This window comes from Mus musculus, chromosome 19 (assembly GCF_000001635.26).
Source record: "Mus musculus strain C57BL/6J chromosome 19, GRCm38.p6 C57BL/6J".
NCBI classification, from domain to species: domain Eukaryota; kingdom Metazoa; phylum Chordata; class Mammalia; order Rodentia; family Muridae; genus Mus; species Mus musculus.
Window position 1 is genome coordinate 48,519,847 of NC_000085.6, and position 26,804 is coordinate 48,546,650.

At 41.6% G+C, this 26,804-nt stretch overlaps 1 protein-coding gene across 1 annotated transcript in view; it reads left to right on the plus strand.

The window, feature by feature from the left end:
• The window catches only part of Sorcs3 (sortilin-related VPS10 domain containing receptor 3), a 599,481-nt gene that overhangs the window by 313,822 nt on the left and 258,855 nt on the right, over window positions 1-26,804 (plus strand). The window contains exon 4 of the mRNA NM_025696.3: window positions 15,609-15,767. Coding sequence (NP_079972.1) covers window positions 15,609-15,767 — 159 coding nt within the window. The remainder of the gene's footprint in view (window positions 1-15,608; window positions 15,768-26,804) is intronic.

Below are 26,804 nucleotides of genomic sequence, written 5' to 3' on the forward strand. Positions count from 1 at the left end.
GCCGAAGTGACCTAAGTGCTATCACCGGTAAGGTGCCGTGAGACACTGGCAGTGTCCTGTTCTTCACAGAGCTGGGAGGCAGAAAGAAAGCTGGCTTTCTTTGCTCCTTGATGCATGCATGCAAAGCAGTGGCACTCACAATTGGGCAGGAGTGTTGCCGAGTGATTGCTCAAGGCAGGTCTAAGGTCTGCACCCTCTTTTAGGATATGGAAAGATCAGGAGAACATGGTATTTAACAAGCACTTTAGACTGTTCCAGGCTTCACTGGGATGTTACACAGTATACAGTAAAATACTTGATACACATCATCTTGGCTTTTCCTTTCTGCTCTGTAGGAGTTTTCTTAGAATACTATCACTATATAGTATATAACTATACTATAGTAAGTTAACTATTTTGGATTCTGAGATATCTCTTAGCATCTGCATTATCCCAGACATTGTACTAGATACTGTGGATAAGAAGACTAAAAGACATCAGCACTGTTTACAGAGACAGCCACAGTCTGGAGGGGGTAACGACTGAGAGAAGGGATGTCAGACAGGGCACAGCAGCTGTAGCCGAGCAACAGGACCAGGAGCCAATGGGTCTGGAGCTCAATCCAGGGGTACAGGGAGCTTGTGCAGTGCATTCTGAGTGCTTTTTACATTGGACCCTTTGCGCTCTTTAGCAGAGCAAGGGCAGACCAAGTGCTGGGCTGTGGACCATGAGAGGAAGCCTGGTAAGGTAGAGCTAAAGGCTTGAAGCCCCAGAGACCCTGAAGGGATGGTAGGACCTTTGCCTGCTGCTGGCACCAGGCCCCAGTTGTAGCTGCAGCCCCCCATAGATTTGTGGCAAGCCCCAAGCCCTTCCATATGTAGATGAAGCATCCCTAACATCTCAGACCAAGACAGTAGGAAAAGAGACTTGTGGTCACTTAGACTCAAAACAGAGTTCTCCATGCTAATGAGGTACCTAGAGGTCCAGAGGGTGTGCCAATAAGCTTCCCTTCCCAGACATTCCTCCCTGCAAAAGGTATTTAATCTCAGGCCCACACTCAGAAGTGGTATATGGTTTTACGCATCCATTTTCCACCATGACAATAATAAACCATTTGAAACCATAGACTGTCTCTTTTCATCGAGATCCACCTTGGGGAGCCATGGAGAAGGCCTTCGCCTCCAGAGCCACAGCCTAGTCTCCCATAGAAGACCTCTCTACATTCCCAGCCACAACTGCCTCCCAAGCCTCCCGCTTCAAGTCAAGGAAGGACTATTTCTGCTGGGATCAACCAGGGCTCTCCTTTCCCTGAAGACTCCATTCTCAGGTGTTCTGCAACTCCCAGAGATACCTGGATATCCAAGAGCCTGAGAACCCCACAGCCCCAGCCTCATTGCAGGCCTAAGATCCCCAAATCAGCTCTCCTACCCCTCAGACTGCACTCTCCCAACCCCTGAGCTGTGTCTAATACTCCCCTTCAGCCCAGCATCCCCTCTCTAGTGGCTGCATGGGATAAGCCCCAGGTCCTGCCTCCCCAAGCAACTGTGCCCTTGGCAGATTGGATGGGGGTCAACACAACACAACAGCCAAGAACCTCATGGAACTCTCTGTCAGATCTGGAAGACAAAATAATCCCATTCTTCAGTTTGGAAGAGAAGGAAGCTCCATACCTTTCACCAATCAACTTCCTTTGCCTAGTGAGGGATGGAGTCAGTAAGAAAACTTGTAAAGAACCCTCATCGCTTCCAACGGGGAAGCTCAGGAGGCACCCTTGGAGATCTGTACCATTTCCAGGAAATATGGCGGTCCTGTTATTAAAAGCTTAGAAGACATAGCTTATGCCATTGCTTGGGGGCTTTGAAGGCTATCTATGCCATTTTTCATTATCCAATAATAAATATCACAGTGAAAGTCACCTTTAACACTTAAATATTGCTGGGATTTTATGGGATTGAATGGAGCGCGCTGCCATGGTATTAAAGAGCCGTATGGGTGAGATACTTTTATAACACATGCTTCATAAAGCTGTATAAAGCAAGGGCTACATCACCATTCTTTAAAATGAGAGCACCAGAGATCAGCTCGGAGGCAAGAGGGGCCTCTGCTTGTTAATTAAACCTCTTGGTGATGCTAATCTTTCAGGAAAAAAGAAGGGGGCTTACAGGAATACAGTTTGCAACAGCCTGCACGGGGCTTTGGGAGCAGTGAGAAGAAAGCAGCCATGTCACATGGCTCACTGGCAAGGGACTGTAAGGCTCCCACAGCTTAGATCAACTATATCAAAATTGTAGGTTTTCTCCTTAAAGTGATGAATTTATTATCAGACCAGTTACAAGGAACTGTGAATTTTTCAAGCGTCTCTAATTTCATGTTATCTCCCTAGGTTTATTTGTTTTTTGAAACACAAGACAAACATTGAAGCTTTCTCAGAGCAAACACTAAGACCTGGTACACCATACTGACACTCAGGTGCCACCCCTGTCTACTTCTGAAATGTCTTTCTTCACCTCATTCCCATAGCCTACAACCATCACAGAGTCACGTGCTGAGTGGCTAGGTTCTGGCTGCATGCATTTATCTATTCTGGAGACTTCACATTAAATGGAGGCAAATAGTATGTGCCCTACAGTGTCTGGCTTGTTTCTCCTCTAAATAACAATTTTAAGGTTCATCCATATGATAGCATGTATCAATACTCCATTTCTTTTTATGGCTAGATAATGTTCCATGGTATACCACAGTTTGTCTAGCCATTCCTCCATTAACAAACACTTGGGCTAGTTCTGTATGTTTTGGTCATATTTTGTAAGCAGTGCTTCTGTGAATTAATGTGAATATGTATTTGTTTATCTGCTTTTCACTCCTTAAGTTACATATGCTGGAGTGAAATTTTTATGACTCTTGTTTTACATTTTTGCAGTTGTGTGTCTGTGTGTGTATGTGTGTATGTGTGTGTCCCTGCATAAGTGTGTAGATTTATGCTTGATCTTAGCCAAAAGCAGATTTACATGTGTGAGGAGGCATGTGTTTGTTCAAGTATATATGTCTGTCTGTCTATCTTGTCTGTCTATCTGTGTATATATGTAGGGGTCGGAAGGCAACCCACAAAGTTGTTCAGGTGCCAACAATCTTAATTTTGGGGTTAGTCTCTGCCTGGGACTTGAACTCACTGATGTGGCTAAGCTGTCTCGCCAGTGAGCCCTGAGGGTCTGCCTTTCCAGTGTGGGAACTACAAGTGTGTACCACCATGCCTGGCCTTTTAAAAAACATGAGTACTGGGAACTGAATACAGGCCCTACATTGCAAACTGACCTATCTCTCTAGCCTGGGAACAGAATTCTTGTGTGGTATTTGCATAGAGAGCACTGAGTGGATTGCAACCTTCCCTCTTATTGGAAATAGGGTTGGCTAAATAATGGATTTGGCCACTGGATTTAGGGTGAGTTGTGTTCCTGGTGAGCTGGAGTAGTAAGAGCTTCCTCCACATCTGGCTGGCTGTCCTCTCATCCAGCCGTTCTACAGAGAGGGCAGACACTGGGATTGAATGAACCAGGAACAGAGCCATAGTGCTTGTGAAAGCCCCTTGAGAGACACTCACTTAGACACTGTATGGAATGGGGAACGGGTCCATTCCCAGCCATCTGGAATTTCCATTTTCACTGTAGTAGAAGCAGGCTGCTAAGAGCTCTAAAAAGCACAGAAGTGCAATGGTGTTTCCTTAGTGGTGGGGGTGTTTGGGTGTGGCTTTGATGGGACTTCACAATGTACTGTAGAAAGAGGAGCTCCCCAGGGAGAGGAATGACCTCACTAGTGATTTGGAGCACAGCATATTTGGGACACAGAATTGGGTGACACTTTCCACCAATGATCCTAGGACAAGGCAAGAGAAAGTTCTGTTGGAACTGTGAAAGAAATTATGTAAGTGCCATACTATGGAGTTTGTGCTCTCTAGCCTGGCATTCTGAATGTGAAATATAGCACAGTAGCGGCCTACTCTCTCACGGGTCCCTTCATGTGCTATGGGCATCATGGACATCCTTCTGCTACAACAACTAACTGTCAGGCTTCATTCTCATTTATGAATGTAACATGTAAGAGGAAGTTTCTAAGTATTATTATTTCTCCTTTTTCCCAAGCCACAGTAGTGGTCGCAGTGGCGGTAGAAACCATTGTGGTTTTGGAGAAAAATGTAACCCACTGCAGTGGAGGAACTAAGTGAGCGATGGAGTGGGGTTTACCTTGTTACCCCTCATCTTTGTATTCTTGGTCGTGTCCATCGTAGGTGGAGCCACAGTAAATGGATGCAAGCCCTTTGGTTGACTGCAGGGCTGGATGTCCAGCTGCAAAAGCAAGGTCTGTTTGAGTCTGGTTCCATAGTGATGAGATTCTGTAGGGCTTGGGTTTACCTCAGGCTGATCCTTAACACTGCAAACACCCAAATAAATACCCAGAAGCTGTGGTGAACATGATCAGAGTAAGATGACCCAACTCAGGCCAAGGCAGAGGAGTGCAGGTTAGGAGAGGCTCCTGAGAACACGTGGATCGGCTACGAGAACCTTCCACTTATTTCTTCTGCTTCTTTTGATGGCCTGGTGGGTGCAGGAACATCCTGCGAGCAATTCTTCACAAGTACATTGTCAAGGACATTTTCTGGCCCTCTGCTGTGGGATTAGACCCTTTCAAAAACCCTCGTTAGGAAGGGAGAGGGGAGGAATAAAGCAAGGTGAAATGTAATTTCCTCTTTAATATAGACTGTCATTTAATCTAATATTATAGAAAATGATTAGATCTTAAAAACCTATAAATTACACTTGACAACTCTCTGGTGTGCCTCTGCCTTCCCTTTTGGCAATTATACATGGCGACAGTGGGCTGTGGCAGCTAGGAGCACTCGGAATGCAGGGTGTTTATTGGCTCTTAATGAGAAGTGATTAATCTAAATCACTGTAGGGGTGGATCCTTTCCGGAGCTCTGGAATTACACGTGGCAGTTGGACCTTTTGACAAATGTGCTGCTGTGTCCCTAACAACAACAAAACGTTAGCAAGGGTGTGTGTGTGGTTGTGTTTCCTTTCCTTGTGTGTGTGTGTGGGGGGGGGTAGAACAACACGTATATATACAGACACATGCACACATGCACACACAAACAGACGGAGAGCAGTCACTGGGCTAAGATAGACATCTGCAGCCTCTGGACGCTTGCTTGTTTCTCTTCCCCTTTCTGAATCCCCTCTCCTGCCTCTTCCCACCTCCCTGGCAGAAGCAGCTGCAGCTCCTTGATATGTCTTTACCTGGAGGGTTCTTTTCCCGTTTATTACTGTTATTGTGGTTTTCTCTTCCCTGCTAGTCTGGGGACCACCTGGCATGGGATGATGGATCATTATGGGGAGTACCTGCCTGGCAAAATTGCTACCTCCGCTTACCCCCACCCCTTCTGTTTCACATTGAGAAAGAGGGGAAGCAAAACCAAAGAACAAAATCATTCTAAAACCCAACATGAAAAAGGCACTTGTCCACCCTAGCCCAGACTGCTGACGGGGTGTTTCCATAGAAGTAGGGTGCAAGTGGTCCATCAGGATACAGCCACGCATGGAGAGTTACCATCATGGCAGGACACCCTCCTTCCTCCTCCTGCTGCTCCTTCCCTCTTCTGTTTTCATGAACTTCTCTTTGCTTAACTGGGTCTTCTTTCTCCTTCACCTTGCCCTTGACACAGAACACAGCAAGAACTTAACTCAGGAGGTAAAGTGGAGTCTGAGCTTGCCCTTTGATCTTAGTAGCAAATTAGTAAGCCACTGCAGAAGGTAGGCAAAGCTGAAACTCCCTAAAGAGCTCTAATCTCCCAGCCATGTATGTGTGTTAGGTTTTGAGCTAAGAGAAATTCTAGTTCTGGGTGTAATTTTACCATTAATCAGATACCCTTCACCAGACCACAGTCTAGATTATCAAATAAAATGAATGTCTCCTGGTGTGGGAAAGAGAACAGGGGGAAGATGAAGTGTCCATGAAAAATAGGATAGACACTGGCCCTGGCTGGGCTATGACTGAATTTGAAGACAGATGCAAATTAGGAGCTTAAAAAATACAGCAGCCGCTAAATCTAAAAGCACAAAAACAAGCTTTTCCCTAGGCCCTTCCAAAAGGATGTAGGAAGCCTCATGGGTTCCTTGATTTCAGCCAAACCTGGTTAAACCTCTGTCCTTCAGATATGTAAGATATTTACATTACATAATTTAGAGTCCCTCGTTATAATAAGATTAAGACACCAATACAAGGTTACCACAAACTGAAGAGGTGCTACCATAATTCCTGTTTGAAATCCCACCAGTGAGATGGTATTAGACTGTGAGGACCCTGGGGAAGGGATCAAGTCATGAGGATGACTCCCTCACAAAAGGGCTTGGCGCTGTCCTAAAGGGGACTGCGGAGAATCTGGTCTTGGGTTTTCCAGTCTCAGTAACTCTGAGGAGTAAAGGTCAGCCATGCACAAATCACCTAGCTTATGATATTCTGCTACAGGACTCCAGACAGAGTAAGGTGACAATGCCCGCCTGCCTTCCTCACAGCGGAGGGAGGATTTAGAAAGAGAGCAGCTATAGGGAGACTTGGAAGGAACTTCAAAGGCTTTGCTTCTGTACAACCAGGTTGGAGGGTGAGGGTGTGTGTATCATGGGCCCTGAGCTGTGGGTAGAAAGCACAGACCTACTAAGGGCTGTAAACTTCAGTCAGCTTATCACCTAATCTGTCTACTTTTTTTTTTTTTAACTTTTTTGGGGGGGAAAGTAAAATGTCTCTATGAGAAGGGAGCAACATCTCCTGGAGCATCTTTTTTTTTTTTTTTTTTCTTTTTTTTTTTTGGAAAGGACACCAGGAAACTCTGGCTCATTCCAGTCTGGCCTCTGGTGGGGAACATGGAAACAAAGGGTTGGTGTAACATAAGCGCTAACCCTAGCTTTGGGTCTATTGCACTCAGCTGTGAGAAGGTCTGTCCACAATCCTTCAGGCTTGTAAGCAGGTGTGGAATGCATGGTTGAACTCTAGTGGATCAACACTCACTGTGGGAGAGACAGTGCTTCTGAACCACTCTGACCTGATGCCCTACTCCAAGGAAGCCTTTAACTCCATAGGGTCTTCTAGCAAGACCAGGAGAGATGATATTCCCAGTATAAACACTTCCCTCTCTGACTTCTGTCTCTGTGATAATCAAGAACTCATTCTACCTCTCTTAAGTCCAATAACTTAACTTTCCAAACAGTTAAGCACCTTCAAATAGTCCAGGTTAGAGGATTTTCATATAAATAATGAAAGATCCAGTGGGAAGACAGAGTAGCAGATAGCCTCATAAAACACACACTCTGTCTGCCTGACTGTCTGTCTACCACTACTATTTATCATCTATCTATCGTCTATTATCTATCTATCTATCTATCTATCATCTATCTCTTTCTCTCTCTCTTTCTCTATCTGTATCTATATATCTATCATCTATCTATATCTATCTATCTATCTATATACCTTCTTTCTTTCTGTTTTTCTTCTTTCTCTTTCTCTCCAGTTGTTTATTAGATGAGCCAGTAAAGACAGCGCACTAAATAAATACTGTATCAGTGGTGATCTGCAATTCTTCAATTAGTCATAATGGGCACTGTACAATTAATTTCCATTTACCATCCTCTGTGCACCAGAATATTTCCACTATCTTCCTCCCATACAGCTTCAAGAAGATACTCAGAAATTAGGTTTGTTTTGTGGTGGATAATAGACATGCCGGTTGGCATTTTTCTTTTTTGTGCTTGTGTCTTCATTGCTTTTTCTGATTTGAGGTGTTTAAATGGTGCTCATAATTCTGAGCTCTCACTGTGACCCCAGGACTAGGGAAGTATGTGGTAACAACCTGGAAGCTTGAAATAGCAAACACCTTGGACAAGCTTGGTTCAACTGGTAACCTATTTCTCAAAACCAAGTTTACCTGACTACATACCCGAGTCTGCAACAAAGTTGTGCCAAGTGCATACCTTGAGTTCAACCTAACCCACTCCTCAGACTCTCAACCTGAATCTGTGAACCCATATCTGAGCTTGTAGCTTCCTATCATGCAACTAAACAAAAATACCCCTAGTTCAAACTACAGTAAAGTATCAAAAATAAGTACAATTTCTTCTAAACCAATTATGTTTCCTTTTTATATTTTTTTTCAAATTGTGAATTTCTTTTTTTGCTTCTCCCCTTTCCTTTTCTCCTGAGGTTAGACTTGCTTTTATTAAATGCTGGAAACAAACATCCTGCAAAGAAATAGCATGACTAGGGATTTATCCAATTCTCCATGCCAGCCTTCTACAGGAGAGGAATGGGTGGTGCCATCCTGTGACTTTTAGTGGGGATGGTTCTGATACTACCTGGTTAGCAAAGAGACAACATCTCTGGTAAGTTTTCTGAGTAGTTAGGGAGATAGAACTGGTTTCCATGCCCAGAATAATAAATCAGAAATACCTAACTTTGGGCTTTCTAATAGGTAAGTGCTATGAGCAGTAATATCAGAATAAACACAGTGAATTTTAAGAACTCACAGGAGTCCACTTGTCTTCAAGTAGTGGGTGTAGTATGGAGAACAAGCTGGAAAATGCTGAGAATGGTCTCAGTGCAGTCTGCATGTTGTTGGGATTTACACAACAGGTAGATGGGATAGAAGCCTATTGGAGAGGAGAGACAGTGTGGTCAGAGCTGAACTTGGGAAGAGCCATCCAGCATGGGGTAGGTGGGGAAGTTTGGAGAACTAGAGGTCAAAGTGAAGATATCTGCATACAGTGAAGAGACCAGAAACATCACCCTCTGAGTAGTGAGGTGTTTGGTGCTGTACACATGGGGTTTTCTTTACCACGTCCTCCTCATGGCGCAACTGCTCTGCATGCTGAGCAGTGTGTGTTTGTGATGTTGGCTCATAGTAAGATAGAGCTTCACGGATTCCGAGAGCAAGAGAGCAGAGCACAATATTGTTTACAGCATTGAGAATTGAGGGGAGCAGAGATAGGAAGTGTGTGTGTGTGTGTGTGTGTGTGTGTGTGTGTGTGTGAGAGAGAGAGAGAGAGAGAAAAGAAACCAAATTCAGAAAATAAAATAAAATATTCATGATCATACTCCTCATGAATAATCATGCTTTAATGTGTCCATGTTTGTCATTAAGTGATTTATATACATACACTAACATGAAATGTAAACCATTTTAATGAGGCTATGCTTCATGTATGACCAGCCTGCTTTTAACATGCTGTTTAAACATGGCTATCTTCCATGTGTCATGAAAATATTTGAGTTCATGTTTAATAGCCATGTAATATTCCATTAAATAGATTTGCTATACTTTATTTAATCATACTTCTATCAGTTATTTGTATCACTTCCAATTCTATAGTATTATAAATAATGTGAGATGGACATATAGGTACATAAACCTTGGGGGGGGGCGATTCTGATGGTTTTCTTGGACAGCATCCTAGAACAGAATTTTCATTGTCAAAGACATGAATATTTATGAGACTTGTTTCATTTTGGGTGAGCAGGCCAATTTATTCTTGAATCAACACTGACTGTGCCCAGTTCACTCCCAGCCTTTGCTGTGGTCACTAATATGCTTTGTGATGCTAATTCTAATGGCCATTTCTCTGTAGCTATTCTCCCTTATCTGAGAGAATAGTGTTGCCAGAGCCCCTAGTAACAATCAAACTCTATATATTATTTTCATTTTATTCCTATGAGTGTATTTTAAAGCTGGCATACATGCTAGTGTGTCATTATGGCATTTTCAAATACATATCTCATTATTCTTTTACCTTACATACTTATATGAATCTATTCTCATAGTAAAGTTCAGTTTATAAATTAAGCACAGCTAGAAATTGTTAATAACCAATGACACATGGGGCCATGAGTAAGTAAAACAGTGGTGAGCTAAGCAGGCACCCTGAAATGCCTAGGCAGCTTGATCTGATGGCCATGATTGCTACGTAAGTGACGGGAGGGTAGCGTATACACTGTGGATACACTGGGTCAAAGGATGGCTCACACACTGGATAGGATGGAGTTGCACAGTGTGAGATTTCACCATACTCTTTGGAATGGTGTGCTACTTATTTCTGGGGTTATTCATCTAATATTTTTGGATTTCTGTGATCACAGGCAATCAAAACCATGGAAAGTATCCCTGAGGAAAAGGGAAGGCTGAGGGCTAATAGACTCACGTTTTATAAGATTTTTAGCTACAGTTGATGTAATTGAACACCACCTTACCCGGTGCTTTATTGGTTGCACGAATGCCTCATTCTAAGGCTTCTCCTCAGAACTTCCCTGCCCCATAACTACATTTTGTGACTCACAATCTTTTTGCTCATAAGCAGGGACCTATAGCTCCCTTTTCTGTCTTCACTTTGACCTCTGCTCACTGCCAGAGTGACCGCAGATGCACACGGCCCAGTCCTCTTCAGAAGCAGATTCCCTGAAGCCTTATCTGTAGGCTGGTCCACTCTCCAGAAGATGAGCCTCATACATACACCCTCTAAATCCTATTTGAATGTGTGACATATTCGTCTTGTCAAATTCATCTCGTCAAAGTCCTCAGCCTAATATTCTCATGGCTTTTTTCTCCCCAAAGTCCTAATCCCATCTTTTTTCTGATTTTTCTTTTTTCAGGTTCAAAAATCTATCAGTTTGAATCCTTTTCAATAATTAATTATTTTAAGTAAAACTGAGATGAGTGTACAGGTGCAGAACTTTTTGATGTGTCGTGTTTCTTTTGCTGCCACCACACACACTGACTGTAAGCAGGCCGTGCTCTTATCTGACCACATCTGGGCACATCTGTACTCCATCAAGGTGCAGAGCGCTTCTTCACTCTTTTGTTGGTATTCCCAACCATCAAGAATTCTCTGTTCAGCAAAAGTCTGTTATATTTATTTATTTTATGTGTGTTTGCATGCTAAGGGCACACCTGCTGTGGTGCGCAGGTAGAGGTCACGGGCAGCATTGGCTCCCTTCCGGTTCTCTTCCGGTTCTCTTCCGGTTCTGAAGACCGAACTGAAGTCCTCAGGATCCTGTAGCAAATGCTCTCAGTTACTGAGCCATCTCTTCATGTTTTCCTTGACTTGCTTTAGTGGTTGATGCTTTGTTAAGTGAGGCTTATGTTAAATCCTATAAGACAAGTAGAGATAGAAATTAGGTTTAATGCACTTACACTATGTTGGGTTAGAAAGTTGGCAGTTGTAATCTTGGCAAATAAAACAACATGCATACTGGCAGAGTGGTACCAGGTAAAAAACATATGTGTAAGCACAAGTATAGGTTGATGGTTCTATCTTTAATAGGTATTTGTAGTTTGTATACTGTAATCATAATAGAATCTAAACACACATATATACAACTCTCAACACAGTTCCTCAACAAAGGTGCTACGAACGTTCAATGATTGATATTTTGTGCTGTTTAATCTTTATTGTAAGTGTGGATTTGTGCACTGTTACATGTTTAGCAGCATACTTCATCTCTACTATGTAGATCTCAGAAACCAGTTGTGGCGATTGAAATATCCGCACTTTCTGTTCTCCTTATTCCTGTATTGAGAACAACCACTGAAGTTTGGACAGAGAAGGGTAGCATCGGCTTAGGCTCTGATTCAATGGAAGTTTATCCTCAGCAACCTATCAATTACATCAGTGTGTTTGGGGTCAGTTATGCTACCAACTCTCTCACACTCTTGGCAAGTCTATTAATGCTATTGCTTTTGCTTATTGATCACTAAATGCACTCACGATCTACCATTAGGAGTCAATTACATAGTAAATTATAGTGTCCCTGTTTTTCTATTCATAGAGTGGTAGGCTTATGAAACTCTTCTCAGATCATTGAAGAGTTTGCTTCCTTGATTTGAGAGATGTCAGGACAGAAGGAGAGACTGAGAAATGCTTAGCTTTCAGAGCTTCGTTAGGTTGCATAAAAGAGAAACATCGACTATGTAATTGAAGAAAGTAACATCTGTCGATGATATTGTTAGGCTCAGCCAGGAGCTTGACTTGTGAACTCCAACTGTATCTTTTACAGTCTGGAGTGCAATATTAAATGGGGTCATTGTTATTCAACTTTCCCAGAGTTTTCCCGTAAAACATGTTATAAACAAGGTGGGAAAGGTATGATAACATCACCATGTTGGTGAACACCAGTGCTTGACTGTCCTTCATCTGAAGGCGAGACAACTCAAAACAATGGATGGTCCAGTTCACAGAGACTGGATGCCTGAGACTGGTACCCAAGATACTGGTGTGGTTTAGTGCCACCATCATCTGGATCTCCCCACAGGGGTGAGATGAGAATGTTTTTTCAAAGCAACAATTTTATTGAGCAAATCCACAATTACCTACTGGCTGGTTTTCATTCATAGCAGAAGTAGTGTTGGTATTTGCTAATAGTGTTTTCAGTTATTACCATGCATGCAAATGCACATAAATTAATGTCAAATCTAATAGGTACTGTTTTTCTCCATGATTCTTACTTCTTAGTTATGATGAACGCAGGCATGTGCACAGAGAGAAAAAGAAAGATTTACCTTAAATGTCCAAGTGCAGTGCTGTTAATATATACACATTACTGTTCTGCAAATCTCTAGATGTTTCCATCTTGTGGCACTAGAACATTTTATACACTGCATGGCAACACTCTGGTTCCTCTCTCTCTTCACCCTTTTCGTTTGTATCTTCGTAGAGCTGTTCCCTCTGATCATTTCTGTCACACCCAGTCTCCTCTTCCTCCCTTCTGGCCTCAGTTGTATAGTTACCATGACTTATTTGAACATCAAGGTGTCGTATATATAGTGACTCTGTACCTTGCCTTGTGCTAAGCTCCTTTGTACTTATCTCATTGAATCCCAAAATTAACACTGAGTAGAAGGTACATTCCATGTTCTCCTCCTGGAGATGACGATTGTGGAAACATTGAGTAACTTCCTCATGTTGACAAGTGAGTAGCAAAACTGAATATTTGTATTAAATATCTCTGCACATAAAATCTATCCCATTAATAGTTTGCTAGCCTAGATTTGAAATACCTCCCCTGCCTTCTTCAACATCCACTGTCCATCTGTTTTTGTTTTTGTTTTTAGACAGGGTCTCATGTGGCCCAAGCTGGCCTCAATCACTCCATACTTGAGAATGACCTTTGAACTCCTGATGCTCCAGCCCTCATTGAGATTCCTGCCCCTTTCCCATTGTCCCAATCATACAAGCACAGAATGTATAAACATCTCCACAGCCCTCATCACAGCTTGTGCATCTGCACACTAACAGCTATAAGATGAAAGGCAGAGATTAACCTTCGTTGTCTCTGCATAGACAATCTCTCTTACCTTTACCAAGAGTCTCCTGGCTAGCCCACAAATGTTTAGTCAACAGGTCTACTTAGTTGGGATGCTTATAAAAATTCTTTGAGGAATTTTCATACTTTCCAATTTGAGAGGATCCTTCCCACTTGCTGCCCCATTTACTTGCTTTGACCCCACAGAACTTTGGATGCAAATCTTTCCTAAACAATGAGATTTTTATATGGCATGAGATTATTTTCTGTATATATGTGGCATTATCATGTATAAGGGATATTTTACCTTGAAGTTTAACTTGGGACACAGTATTTTCTGTCTTACATATACTAATATTATGTTCGGATTATTTTCCAGTGCCAACATATAACCTTGTACTTGCTCCTTTGATTCTTATTGAGTTTCTCTTCTCCGGGTCAGAGGGAGAAAGTGAGTTTTAGGAGTTAAGGGGTTTCTTGAAGCTACTTTTATTTCTTCAGTGAATTTCTTAGACATGATTTAGGAAAGCCCCGACTCTGAGCGTTCTGTGTAGCTGGCAGGATTACAATAGTTTTGGGGAGTAATGAGGAAATTGCTTTCCTTCTGAGCTTCAGGTTCCTTATCTGTAAAATGCAAAAAAAGCCATACTTCCTTCATGGGGTTTATGTGAGGTTTGGATAAAATATCAGGTGAGGTATGAGCCCTGGTTTAAAATGTCGGTTTGTATTTCTCTTTCCTCTCACTTTTCTCAGAAAGCAGCATTGAGACTTGCAAGACAAAAAAGAGGCATAGCTACTGATATCCAAGTGTATAAAAGGTTTCCTGAGGAGAATGTCAGAGAAAGGTTGCAATAAAAATGTACTCTTGCAAACAGGAACTCCATAAAACTACCACACACTGTCAACATTCCTTATGGTACATACATTAATTTCTAAAACTAGTCACTCTACCACTGCGATAAATTCATTTCTGTATGGGTGCACATATGTGAATGCAGGATCTGTGCATGTGCTAGTCTAGGTGTGTATAATTCCATGTGGTATGGGTGTGTGTGTGTGTGTGTGTGTGTGTGTGTATGTATATACATCACATGCTTATGTATGCAAGCATAAGCACACGCAGAAAGAGACAGAGCTAGAGGAAGAGAATTCATTGTGTAAAATATTTGATGGCAAACCTTATGCAGAATTTTATGACTCATGAGGTATAAAATAAAGTCTATTTAGGATGGAGGCCTTATCTTCTAATTAAAATCACAGTCATGAGGCTTCTCCTTCCTGCAGAAAAGAAGCAGTTTAATTTCACCGGAAGAGGGAAATTTATTTCCTTGCATACTCCACGGTTCACCCATTGGTTAAATGTATAGTGTGATATGATGAGACTGAAGTTGTCCCTCTTACCCAGTTAACTATGATCTCAAACTCTATAGGCACTGCAGACACTCCCCTAACATCTTCTTAAGACAACCCAGTGCTTCCACCAGGGTCCCCTCTCCCTTTCGAGTTGCCAGGAGGAAAAGACTACTGTGTGTCTACTAGCCCATACAGGAATTTAGCCCTTTTCACACAGGAATAAAAAAGCTACTGAGCTGCATCCATTTCTTGAAAATTAGCTGATAACTAATGATGCCTTATTTCAGTGAGGCCAAAGCAACTATTTGAGTAAAAGCATGTTTAACTTTAAAGCTGGGAAGGCAGAAAAGAGGAGTATTCTCAGGAAAGTGGGAGGTGGCAGCGAAAACAGAAGAGAAACAGAATTAAAGTAGTTCCTGAGGAAGAGAGAGGGTCAAAATGAAAGGGCAACGAATGACCACAGTCGTGGTCGTGTTCAAAGGAAACAATACAAAGCAAACAAAGCAAATATAAAACAAGCAAACAAACAAACAAAAAAAAACCAACCAGCCAACCAACCAACCAACCAAAACAAAACAAAACAAAACAACAACATAAAACAAGCCAAGTTCAGTATCAAAAAGAGATAAGAAAGACAAATCAGATGAGATTGGTGTTCTAGAAGCTCCAAGACAGAGATATCATGAAGTCATGGGAAGGAAGAGAGGGTTTTCCCCATATCTAAAACAAATGTGTTCTAACTGGTGGCAAAGGATGGAGGATCACCTTATATACACTCATCACTTCAAAGATAATAAGAAGAAATGAAACATCCTTTTGTACATAGACCTAGACTCCTACCCTATTTCAGCTCAGCAAATCATGGGAAAAATAAAACCATATGTCTTATTTATGTTCACTTCAGCCTACTAACTCTGTTTTTACTTTCTCCTACGTTTTCATTAGATCATGCTCCTTAGTGACCCCGAGATGGAGAGCAGTGTACTGATCAGCTCAGATGAAGGGGCGACCTACCAAAAGTACCGGCTTACATTCTACATCCAGAGCCTGCTCTTCCATCCCAAGCAGGAGGACTGGGTGCTGGCCTACAGCTTGGACCAAAAGGTGAACAAACACTGTGTTTACAAGTTGTCGCTCTGGGGGAAAAACAAAAAAACAAAAACAACAACAACAACAACAAAAAACCGCTTGTTTGCTTAGCTCAGATTTTGAGGAGTATTGGTAATATTTCATTATTCCAACCATGATGGTTTGATCTTTGGCCATGAACTTCACTCTGTTACTTTAATTATCAAAATATACAGAGCAGGTGTTCGTGTGTGTTGGTGTGTGTGTGTGTATGTGTGTATGTGTGTGTATTGTATTGGCAATGTTTATTTTTCATTTCATAGTCTTATAATGACTTCCTCTAAAATATAATCATTTCACTTTCTTTTATAACCCCCTGTGAGGTAAGTAAGAGGTAAGTGATTGTTATGGTTTTATATGGACAACCATAAACAGAAATGCAGAGAACCAGAGTTCCTAGTCATACTCTCCGATATTGTAGCTGGGAGAGCTGACATTTGAGTGGCTAGTGTCAGGTCCTCTATCTAAGGTGCATTCCATCCTACTCTGCTGTCTTGATTTGGTGAAGTTTTAGTATACCCTTGTTCTCAAGGAGTCAAGGGAAGCTTTAAACAAGTCTCTTCTGCTATTTCCTAAAGGTAAGTTAAAGGTGTAGTAGCTCCCGAAGACTTTCTCTTGGAGATTTAACATCCATGTGTTTTGCTGTGTACTTGACAGTGTCTCCTATGTACTGCAGAACCTTTGACTGACCTTAAAGAGAACTCCCTATCTTTACCCACTTGTGCCAGCTCTCTTCTAGGATTCTCTCATTGAGCTTCAACATAAGAAGCTGGGCTCCATCATGAATAGTGTCTTTTTCCTAATCCACCATGTTGGATCTACCATTTTGCCTTATTGATGAATTTCTGCTAGGTGAATGGATAGTTGAAGAACTGTTTAAACGCTGCAAAATGGAATCTACCATGTTTGTTCAACTTATATTTCAGAACAGAGACTTGATTATTCCTCCTTATATCTCCTGTCACCACCTGCCCCCAGGACCTTAGTTTGTATGCTAAGCTAGTATACAATAAAGTTATGGGATTGGTCAATCAAAGGGAAAAGATAATTTCAAGAGCTATCTTGCACAGAGATATGCACAGAAGAGCTTAGCTGAAATGGTTTCTTCTGTCTACTCACTCAAAACTGTAAACAGTTGCTCTTGAGTTACCTATGCGACTATGAGTATGTGTGTGTGTGATGTCAGCACCTTTAAACAATAATTTCAACATAACCTTTATATCTCTCGTTAGCAGAACCTCATGGTGGGCACCAGGTGCTTAATGCAATCCCCTAAGGACACCCACATGACATTTGCAGAGCAAAAGCCATTGCAAATACATTTCTTTCATGGCATCAAGTGGATATTGTATGAAAGACTTAGCCAAATGTCAGACAGTCTGTGAGTTTAGATGCTTAATGTAGCCAAAAAGAAAAAAAAAATTGAACCTATATTGAAAGAAAAAGCAAATTACTTGGATGTTGTTAAATGGTTGTGTGGTGATTCATTCAGAGGAAGCCCCGAGCACTTAAAGTATATTTTAACAGAGGCAAGCTAGGTTAGAGGCAGCAGACCCCTCCCTCCACGAGGTTGATGAAGCAAATGTGGTGTATCTCTGGGTATACCTCTCCTCCATTTCCACAGCACCAAGAATTTCAGGGACATTCCTCCTGGGGTATGCTTGTGGATATAATGCCTTCAAAATCCTTTCAGGCTTGATGATTTTTTTTTTCACTTAGAATAAATATTTGGAATGTGGCAGTGGGTGTTGATGGATTTTCCTAATCACACTGCACATTTCCAGATCTATTAATTCCTTAGGTACTTCTTCTTGTTGACATGTTCTGCTGAAAGCGGCTAACTATTCTTCAGACTACAGTCTCTAACAAGTATGTGGCCATTCTTCCTTGGAATAAATGGCACTGGGAGAGAGATGAAGCCCCTGGCAATGCTTGCAGGGGTGGCATAAAACACCTCTTCCTGGCTATCCAGGATGCAGGGGAAGTGTCCTCCCCCCCCCCTTTTATTTCAGATGGTAATTCAGTGGCACAGAGTCAGGAAGACTGATGCTATGTAGTCGCAAATGAAGATGCCAGTGTAGCTGAGATTGATATACAAATGTGTTATTTCAGGCTAGAGCTCTTTCTGATGTGCATGCACGGAGGCAGCTGTTTTCTTCTAGAGAAAATGAAAAGTGCGAGCATTAAGGTAACTGCAGCATCAAAGGGAGATGTTTGCGGTGAAGAGGGAATCGATGTTTCCATTATTGTGCCTTTGATGAAATGCACTAGCAATTTCTTTAGAATCAGTGAGGCTATCTCCTTACGTTGTATGGATTACAAAAGATCTAATTGAATGATATTTTAAAGGGATGATATCCAATTGCTTTACTGTTCAAACGGCTCCCCCAAAGCTCCAGAAGACTTGCTAGTATATCTAATTTGGAGAAAGGCACTGACAGAAAAATTATGAGTCCTTTGCTTCTTCCTTTAAGACCCTTTCTGCTTCCTGATGAGTCCGACCTGGGCCTTTGACCAATTCCTTCACGTCTTGCCACGCTGGGCTTTCCAATTCTTACTGATTCTTTTGCCATTTCCTGCTGTGGCCTCCCTGTAGACTCTCCTACCATCTTGCATTTTGAAATAAAAGGCCTCCATCCTCAGAGAACACTCAGGATTCATTTTTTGGCAAAAGGAGACCTCGGAGGCATTTTATAACAAGCTTTGAGGTTGAAAGAATCAAAGGAAGTAATAATTCGTAGTTGTCCAAATGGAAAGGATGAAGGCAAAGCCCTTTCCTTTCCTCCTCTCATCTTACAAGCGAGCTTCATTTTTTGTGTGTGTGGACTGTTGTGTTGTCATGGAAGAGACAGGCTTCAGGTATCTATCAGTCTGTTTCCTCATTGATAACTAAAATAATTTTCATTCTGTTGGTTTTGGATTAACTGGAGGGCCCAGGAGTATTACTAAAATAAAAGTTTTGAATGATTTTGAGATACGTTTTTGAAGACAAGGGTCTTGTAGTCATAGTTGCTGTCCTCAGTGCATGGAAGACTGCATGCCTTAACAAATCTCAGGTTGACAAGGGGCCCAGTGTGGTTCCTTAAAACTGGCCACATGCTTTGTATTTGCAAATGCATAAGACCCTGGTTAGGGAGACTCACCCAGAAAGACAGATATATTTTTTCCTATGCAAGGATCAGGACCGCAAAGCCTCTATGACCGTAACAAACGCAGCTTGCTTTGGAGTTCAGAAATAAAAGAATCCAAAGGGATGCCTGATTCCTTCAGATTCCCACATTGTTTTCAGGCACTTTGGGGCTAGACTTATCTAGAACTGCTGACAAGATCAGCGTGAAAATTAGCAGTGACAGTATTTGGGAACAGGCATGCAGCTAAGTGCTCTCTCTCTCTCTCTCTTTCTCTCTCTCTCTCTCTCCCTCTCTCTCTCTCTCTCTCTCTCTCTCTCTCTCTCTCTCTGTGTGTGTGTGTGTGTGTGTGTTAACTGAACCTACAGTAAATGATTTCTACTAGAATGGCTTGTCAATGATCTCTAAGGATCTTCCTGCTTCCACACCCCCACCCACCCACAGCTAAGTTTACAAAGGACCTGTGACCACACCCAGCTTTTGTGCTATGATAGCCCAGCTGGGTATCTGAACTCAGGTCACCATGCTTGCACAACAAGCATTTTACCCAGTGAAGACTCTCCCAAGTCCCTACAATATTATTCTTTCTTGGGATTATTTATTTATTTATTTATTTATTTTTGTTACTTAGGGTGGGGGTTTAATCCAGAAGTTTTATGTACGTAAGAGAAGCATCTACCAGCTAAATTATATCCGAACACCCTAACTTTAATTTTAAGTGATCAATAATCCATTAATAATTACAGTGCAGTGTACAGTGTGGTCCTTAATATGTGTACACCTTGTCTATGGATTAAATCAAGGCAATTAGTATATCTACCATTTTCTGATCTATCATTATTTCTTTGTTGTGAATGACAGTTTTTTTTTTTGGGGGGGGGGTCATTTCTTATCATCCAAATAGTAGCTGATGGATTCATGAGCTGGTTGAGAGGCTGATGCAGCTTTAGGCACGATGATGCTACAGAATGCACGTTCTGATGCAGAGCAGTTGTATACCCTATGCAGGCTTTGCTGATTGGACCATACATGTGGTTGCTATGCCAGGCCAGGAGCAAGTCCTGGCGAACAGATGATAGCTGTGTGATGCAGGGCCTCCAAATTCAAAGTGAGATTTCAAGTTGTGCTTCTGGAATGCTTGATACACATGAAGCTGTGCCTTTCATTTATATTCTCGTTCTAAACCCTCAGATTAAAATGTAATTGTATTCAGATCCTTCTGGATTAGTAGGTGATGATAACTTCCTCAGTAGCCACTGGCAGAAGCAGGCTCTGTGTCTCTGCATCTGGTGGGGATAAAGCAGTTGAGGATTAACTGCGGGTGGCCGTGGTTTTGAAGCTTGTCATCCATGGAATAGAAATAAAGCAAAAGAAACTTTTTATTTAAAGAAAAACTCAGCATTTTCATTAGGTCTTCTCCTAGGATTCTCATAAACGTATTTGTGTATGGTGTAAAAGAAATGAAATGGCATCACGAGACTCACCTGTGACGAGGGCTGCTGTTTGTACAGTGTTCTCACCAGTGCAGTGGGGATGCACTAGCTGTATCATCTTAGGAACATGGGTCATGGAGCAGTCAACTAGTGTGAGAGGGACATCATCCAAGTAGCTCATGGGATTCAGTGGTTTTCATCAACCTGGCTGAGCTGGACTCTGAATGGCAAAACTGGTCTAACGTAATCTATTAAGGTGCATTCTGTCACGGTGGTGCAATAAGGACCCCCATTAATAACAGCTTGCAGTTGTTAATGCTCACGAGAACACAATTAACTCAGAACACCCTCCGCACAATTACAGATCCAGTGGCCTGGGTCTTTCCCAGTCATTTTATATCAAGCTAGTCAACTCTTCTGCCTATATGAATGCCTTTTTCTGTTGCATACCTGTCGTAATTGCTTTTTCTGCTTGCTTTTCTGTTGCTGTGAGAAATACTGTGCCTAAAAGAACTTGGTGTGGGGGGGCTAATTTCACCTTACCAGTTAAGGTGAATCGGGGGAAGCCCTGGGATGGTGAATCCAAGGCAGGAATTCTAAACATGAACACCAGAGCCTGCTTTCTGGCTGCTCCCCTCTGCTCAGATGCCTTCTCATACAGCCCAGAATGCATTCTTGGACGACACTGCACACAGTGAGCTTGGCCCTCTTATAACCAATTAGCAGTTAAAACCACACCTCACTGATATTCCATAGACCGACCTGATGGAGAGAGAAAACGAGGTTCCCCTCTCCCCAGGGGTGTCTAGGCTTTGTCAGGTTGGTAATTAAACCTAGCCAGCACACCACTTAGGGCACGTGATGTGTTTTCTTAAGGAAAAAAAAAAAGAGGGTTCGGTAAAATAATGAAAAAAACAACAAATAAGCCAGCAGTGACTCACACTATTCCTGGGGAAATGGGAACAAACATCTATTTACTCCAGATACGGAACCAACGATGGACCAAAGTCACAGTACTGCCACTGGCCACCGTGATGACCCAGGGTTCACTGTGGTTCCTAGCAGAAATACAGATGAAGACTTTGATGCAGAAGCATGGGCAACCCAGCTGCATCACTGCAAAGCCCACCTTTACTGCATCTGTAATTTTGGGATACTGTGCATCTAGTCAGTTTCAGGGGCTTCCTGGGACTTTGGAGTTGTTTCTTTCTTGAGTTTTCTGAAGCTTCCCTTCAGAAGATAACGTTCCAGTTCAGGGAGATTGCTACACGGTACTCAGATAGTCAATAATGCTTCTTCCCCTACATGGTAGACATTTAATCATAACTGATTTATGACTATGAGAGATGGTTGCAGCTGCAAGGGCACCATGAAGTTTATCATACTTTTTAGTATGATAGCCTTTTAGCCTTCTCTCTATTTTTTCTGCCTGCTTCTTCATAAACTTGCCCTATATGTATGTGTATATATATATATATATATATATATATATATATGTAATATGTGCACTCACGCTGCTTCCCTAATTTAACTCTGTTACCTACAACCTTACCCTAGATTTCCAGTTTCTGGTTGGACTCAGGGATTCTGCTAGTCCCTCTGTCTCTAACCTTTTGTCCTCCTGTTCAGGCTACCTCTTTTTATTCTCCCTCTACTTTCTACCTGCGTTTGAACCAGTCATGCTGGGATGATAGTACCTGGCTTTTAAAATGAACACTGTGCCTGAAAGGTTTCAAAGTAAACAATAAATTACATCCAGAAAAGTGTGTATATGTTGAGTCTATTGAATAAACAGTACAGCGATGGATCCAGATCCCTGTTTAAGCAACACGACTGAAGTCTCATAATTCTAAGTACTTCTTTTCTTCATTATCATATGCCATCGGGTGGGGGGGGGGCTGCTATAATACCATACAGATGACTTTATGGTGAAACAGACAAAAGTCACATTCCTCAAAGGAAAGGTTAAAAGGTCGCAAGTGAGGGAAGTGATAGAGAAGGACTCCTTTGAGAAACATCTGTTATCAACAAATACAGAGAATTACACTACACCAAGTGCAGCATTTACTGCTAATGTGCTGGCCCAGCAGATCCACAGATTTCTTAAAGAATCTTCCAAAAATGCCCACCTGAAATGAACAAACTTCAGTTTTCAAGATTCATTGCTTTCTATACCAGTGCTGGTGAGACTCAGATCCTAAAATAGAGTTTATTGGCAGGCAATAACATTGTTTCCTGGAAGATATCTTGATAATCCTACTGTGAAACATGCAAATATTTATACTTTGATGTAATGAAACACTGCCATGAAGATTTAGGTTTAATAAATCTTGTCAAAATCACTTATGATGGACCCAATGGATATGGACATATTAAATTGTAGCAAATGCACTTGATGGACTAATATACAGCCATTAATAATGATAATAACTATGTGATATTGTGGATATACATTTATGATATACTATGTGCGTGCGTGTGTGTGTGTGTATGTGTGTGTGTATAGTCACACTGTATTACATCAAATATATAACTGTATAATAATGCATGGTTTAAAAGTACTTTTTGAATATAGGTATGCAAAAAATAAGACATAACAGAAAGGAGGGAAAGAAAAGGGAGGGAGGAAAGAGAAACACAAAAAGGAAGGGTGGGGGAGGAATGGAGGATGGATCAGAAGAAGCAAGAGGGACTTCAGATTTTAAAATTGCAAGGTTAGGACTTGGATCTGGTTCTCTTTTTCCATGATGTCAACCCTTGGGATTAAACTCTAATAGTCAGGCTTGGTGGCAAGTGACTTTACTCATTTAGACACCAAAATTTCAGCATAGATTGGTGGGCTTCTCTCTTACCCAATTCCTTGCTGAAGAGCTATTGGCATCCGATATCTAATGGGGACAAAGAGAATCATCCTCCTCTGATTTGAGAGTACCGACATGGCTAAGTGTCCCATGATCCAGTTGGTGGCTGTTGTGCTTTATACAAAAAGAAAAGAAGCCAGGGATATGTTTGGTGGAGGTGTGATGTAGTGCTGGGGAAGGGAGTACCTCTGTGGGCCCATGCTGAGGCCTCCCTTCCTCCTAAAGTACCAGCCACAAGACAGTATAGTATAGAATATAGTTTATTTAGGGCATGGGGAGGGGAGTTTAGGGGGTAGTAGAGACAGAGAAAGGAAGAGAGAGAGAGAGAGAGAGAGAGAGAGAGAGAGAGAGAGAGAGAGAGAGAGGAAGAAGGAGGAGGAAGAGGAGGTGGAGAGGAAGAGGAAGAAGAAGAGGAGGAAGAGGAAGAGGAATGGAGGAAGGAGCATCATGGAGAGAGAGAGAGGGAGGGGAATTGGGAGAGAAGGTACAGAGAGGGAAGAGGGTAAGAGAGTAAGAGAGCAAGATAGTGTGCAGTGGGGCCAGGCAGCCCCTTTTATAGTGAGCCAGGCACACTTGACTGTTGCCAGGTAACTATAGACCTGAGCCTAGATGAAATGCCAACAGTGGCCCCATACTAATGCACGTCTGGACATCCTAATTGGCCTTCATGGAGTATTATTAAAAAAAATCATGAAGCTGTGAGGGAGATATGAGAGAGAGAGTTGGAGGAGATGTGTGGGTTGGATATGGTGATATTTCATTGTAAACATGTCAGTAGGGCTTAACAAAACCTGTAATAAAAAATTAAATACAACGTAAGGAAATATTCCCAAATACTAATGCTCTTATTAGTGAGGGAATACTATTTGTAGTAGTTTCAGATCGAATTTGTTTTCCAAATCTTCTCTGATTTCATTAGATTACCTTTATAATTAAAATGTCTGACGGGTAATCTTTCAGGTTTAATTTATCATTGGTAATTATAAAGCAGTAAGCTTGGAAAAGGTTTCAGGTGTGAATAGGGTTGATTTTAGGTAACGTCAGCTGAACTAATTATTTCCGTCTGATCACCAGAGGCAATGTGTAGTGGGAGAGTTCCCTGATGTCAGAATGCACTGATCATCCTGTCTTCCCTCCAGCTTGGTTTTTCACTATGGTCGTTTTAGAACTCTGAAGCTATAGAAATGATTTTTTTTTTCTTCTAAGAAAAACTATGCTCTTGTTGGGTGTATATTATTTACATCTCAGCCACAAATGTAGGCTTTATTATTTAGAAAGCACCCACTAAAGATAGATGCTAAGGAAGTGATTTATTCTGATGGTGTTTTAGAAGACTACTCCAGCTGTATCAAAAATTTTAATTAGTATTTGCTTATAGGATTTGACAGCTGTAATGGAAACAAATACTGTTGCAGAAGAGGAGTGGAAACCCAGCCACTGTACTTAGCCTCTCTCCTCATAACTCTTATCCTATGCATGTCATACTAACAAGATTCAGACACTGGGTGTTTCCTGGAAATGGAGATGTAGACATATCCCTATGTGCCTTCTGTTTATTGAGCACTGGCTTCTTACATACATGAGCACACCAGATTCTCCTAGGAGGCTGCAAGGTAGAGGTGATGATTTGTAAATTATAGATGGATGAAGGTCACACTAGCTTGCTCAAGGATACAGAGCATGACCTGCTCTCTGCACTCTTCCTGGGTCTGACTGTAGTATGTCCACCATCACCTTTTTCTCCCTGATAGGCTGTCAGCCTTCCAGTGGCCTTGGCACAGTTCTTCAGCATGGGCCAGATTACAGGAGACCCACATGCGGTGGACATTTTTCGTCATGGCACACTGAAATCAGCTATAGCGAAATCTTCAATGAAATTAAAGATTCTTCTGCCTCATTTCTTATTTGATGGCAGTTGTCTGAATAAAACTTGTAGAAAAGAATCTGCTAAAGCACTTTCCAAATCTATGACGTAGTTGTTCCTAGGGTGGGAATGTCAACCAGGGAGTTGGGGGGTTGATGAAGTGGGAGATGGGTGTCCACTTAGATTCGCTTTCATTGATTTGTTCAAATCTACAAGTTAATATATTGATTAAAGTACATTATTTGCCATTTAAAGAGATAATGCTGTGATCTGAAGTTTTCTAAGGAAGCTTATGGAGACAACATCTTTAATATGGTAATGAGGATAGAAGTTGAAATCATTTAACTCCATTTACAAATCATGAATATGTATTATGCTCTAAATGAAAAAGAAGGACTAAAACAGATATAGTGTTTGTTCAATTTGCTAAAGAGAAGACAATTTGTCAAGATTTTCCCCCCAAAACTCAAGCAATATGCAAATGCAGGAAAATCAGACCCCCATGTTAATTCCCTGGCATGATGAATATTTTTATAATTCTAATTAGTACCAGTCATTTAGTCTGGCAATTTCCTCCAATCTATCCAATTTGAAATTAAAATAGATGCCTTGATTACCAAACTCATTAGAAAAGAAGCACCCTTCTCACTAACCAGTTCATTTAAAATTCACCAACTGAATGAAGTGTGGAATACTAGTGTTGTCAATTGGCATAAGTGAAGTGAGTCTTAATTGGGAGCATTGTGAAGTATTTGTACTGCCACATGTTTCGCTGCAATATAATATATCATTCATTAAATATAACAAAAGCAACTTTTCCATATCTTAATTAAGAGGAGCTTGTGCTCTTGGTAATTTTGTAACGCCGAATGTCACAATTGTTTGCATTTGAAGTCCTGACATGTATTAATGCCAGGAAGATGAAGTCTGACTCTGCATTTATCACGCAGATTATGTGAAGAATGGCAGGTTTAATGTGAGAGAAGAAAATTAAATTATAGAGCATTGACTTTTTACTTCAAACTACAAGCATGCACATTGTCCTCGTGAGAATTGATGGGAAAATTCTAGAAGTATTTCATTCATGGCAAGGAACAGAGGACACAGGGCGCAGCAGAGGAGTAGGGAAGGAAACGAAGGAGAGAAACAACAGTGGAATGTTTCCCATTCTGTGGTTCTTTTTTAAATCAAGGCAGGAAGTAGTAGGTGGAGAGAAATTCCATCCAATATATTTCTCATCTACTCAAAAGAGCAATAGAGATGTATGACAGAGCAGACTGATATTCGGCCTTAGCAAAATGTGGTGGAGGTGGGAGGAGAAGAGGAATTGGCTCCAGGCCAGGGAGATGCTACAAACTGGGACTCCACAGAAGTGCTGAACTAGAGTGACAGAGGAAGGCAGTCAAAGCTAGGTTTGCAACACAGAAATCCGTAGAGTATGTTGCAATAGTGATGGCTCTGTGAGTGTAAGATATAAAATGGCCTTCCTTTGATTCTAATTCTCCATGTAATTCACATACCAGCAGTAGAAGGATATTTATAGATTATCACAGCCCCTCATTAACAGGAATGAAACACTTATCCATGTCACTGATGTCCATGAGAAATCCAATTTCAGCTGACAGTATTGATGTCCTGCTTGTAGCCCTTCAGTATTTTAAACCCGTGTGCCTCCACCAATTCTGACAGCCGATAGATATTTGTGTTTCTCTTTTCTGAGGGTTTTC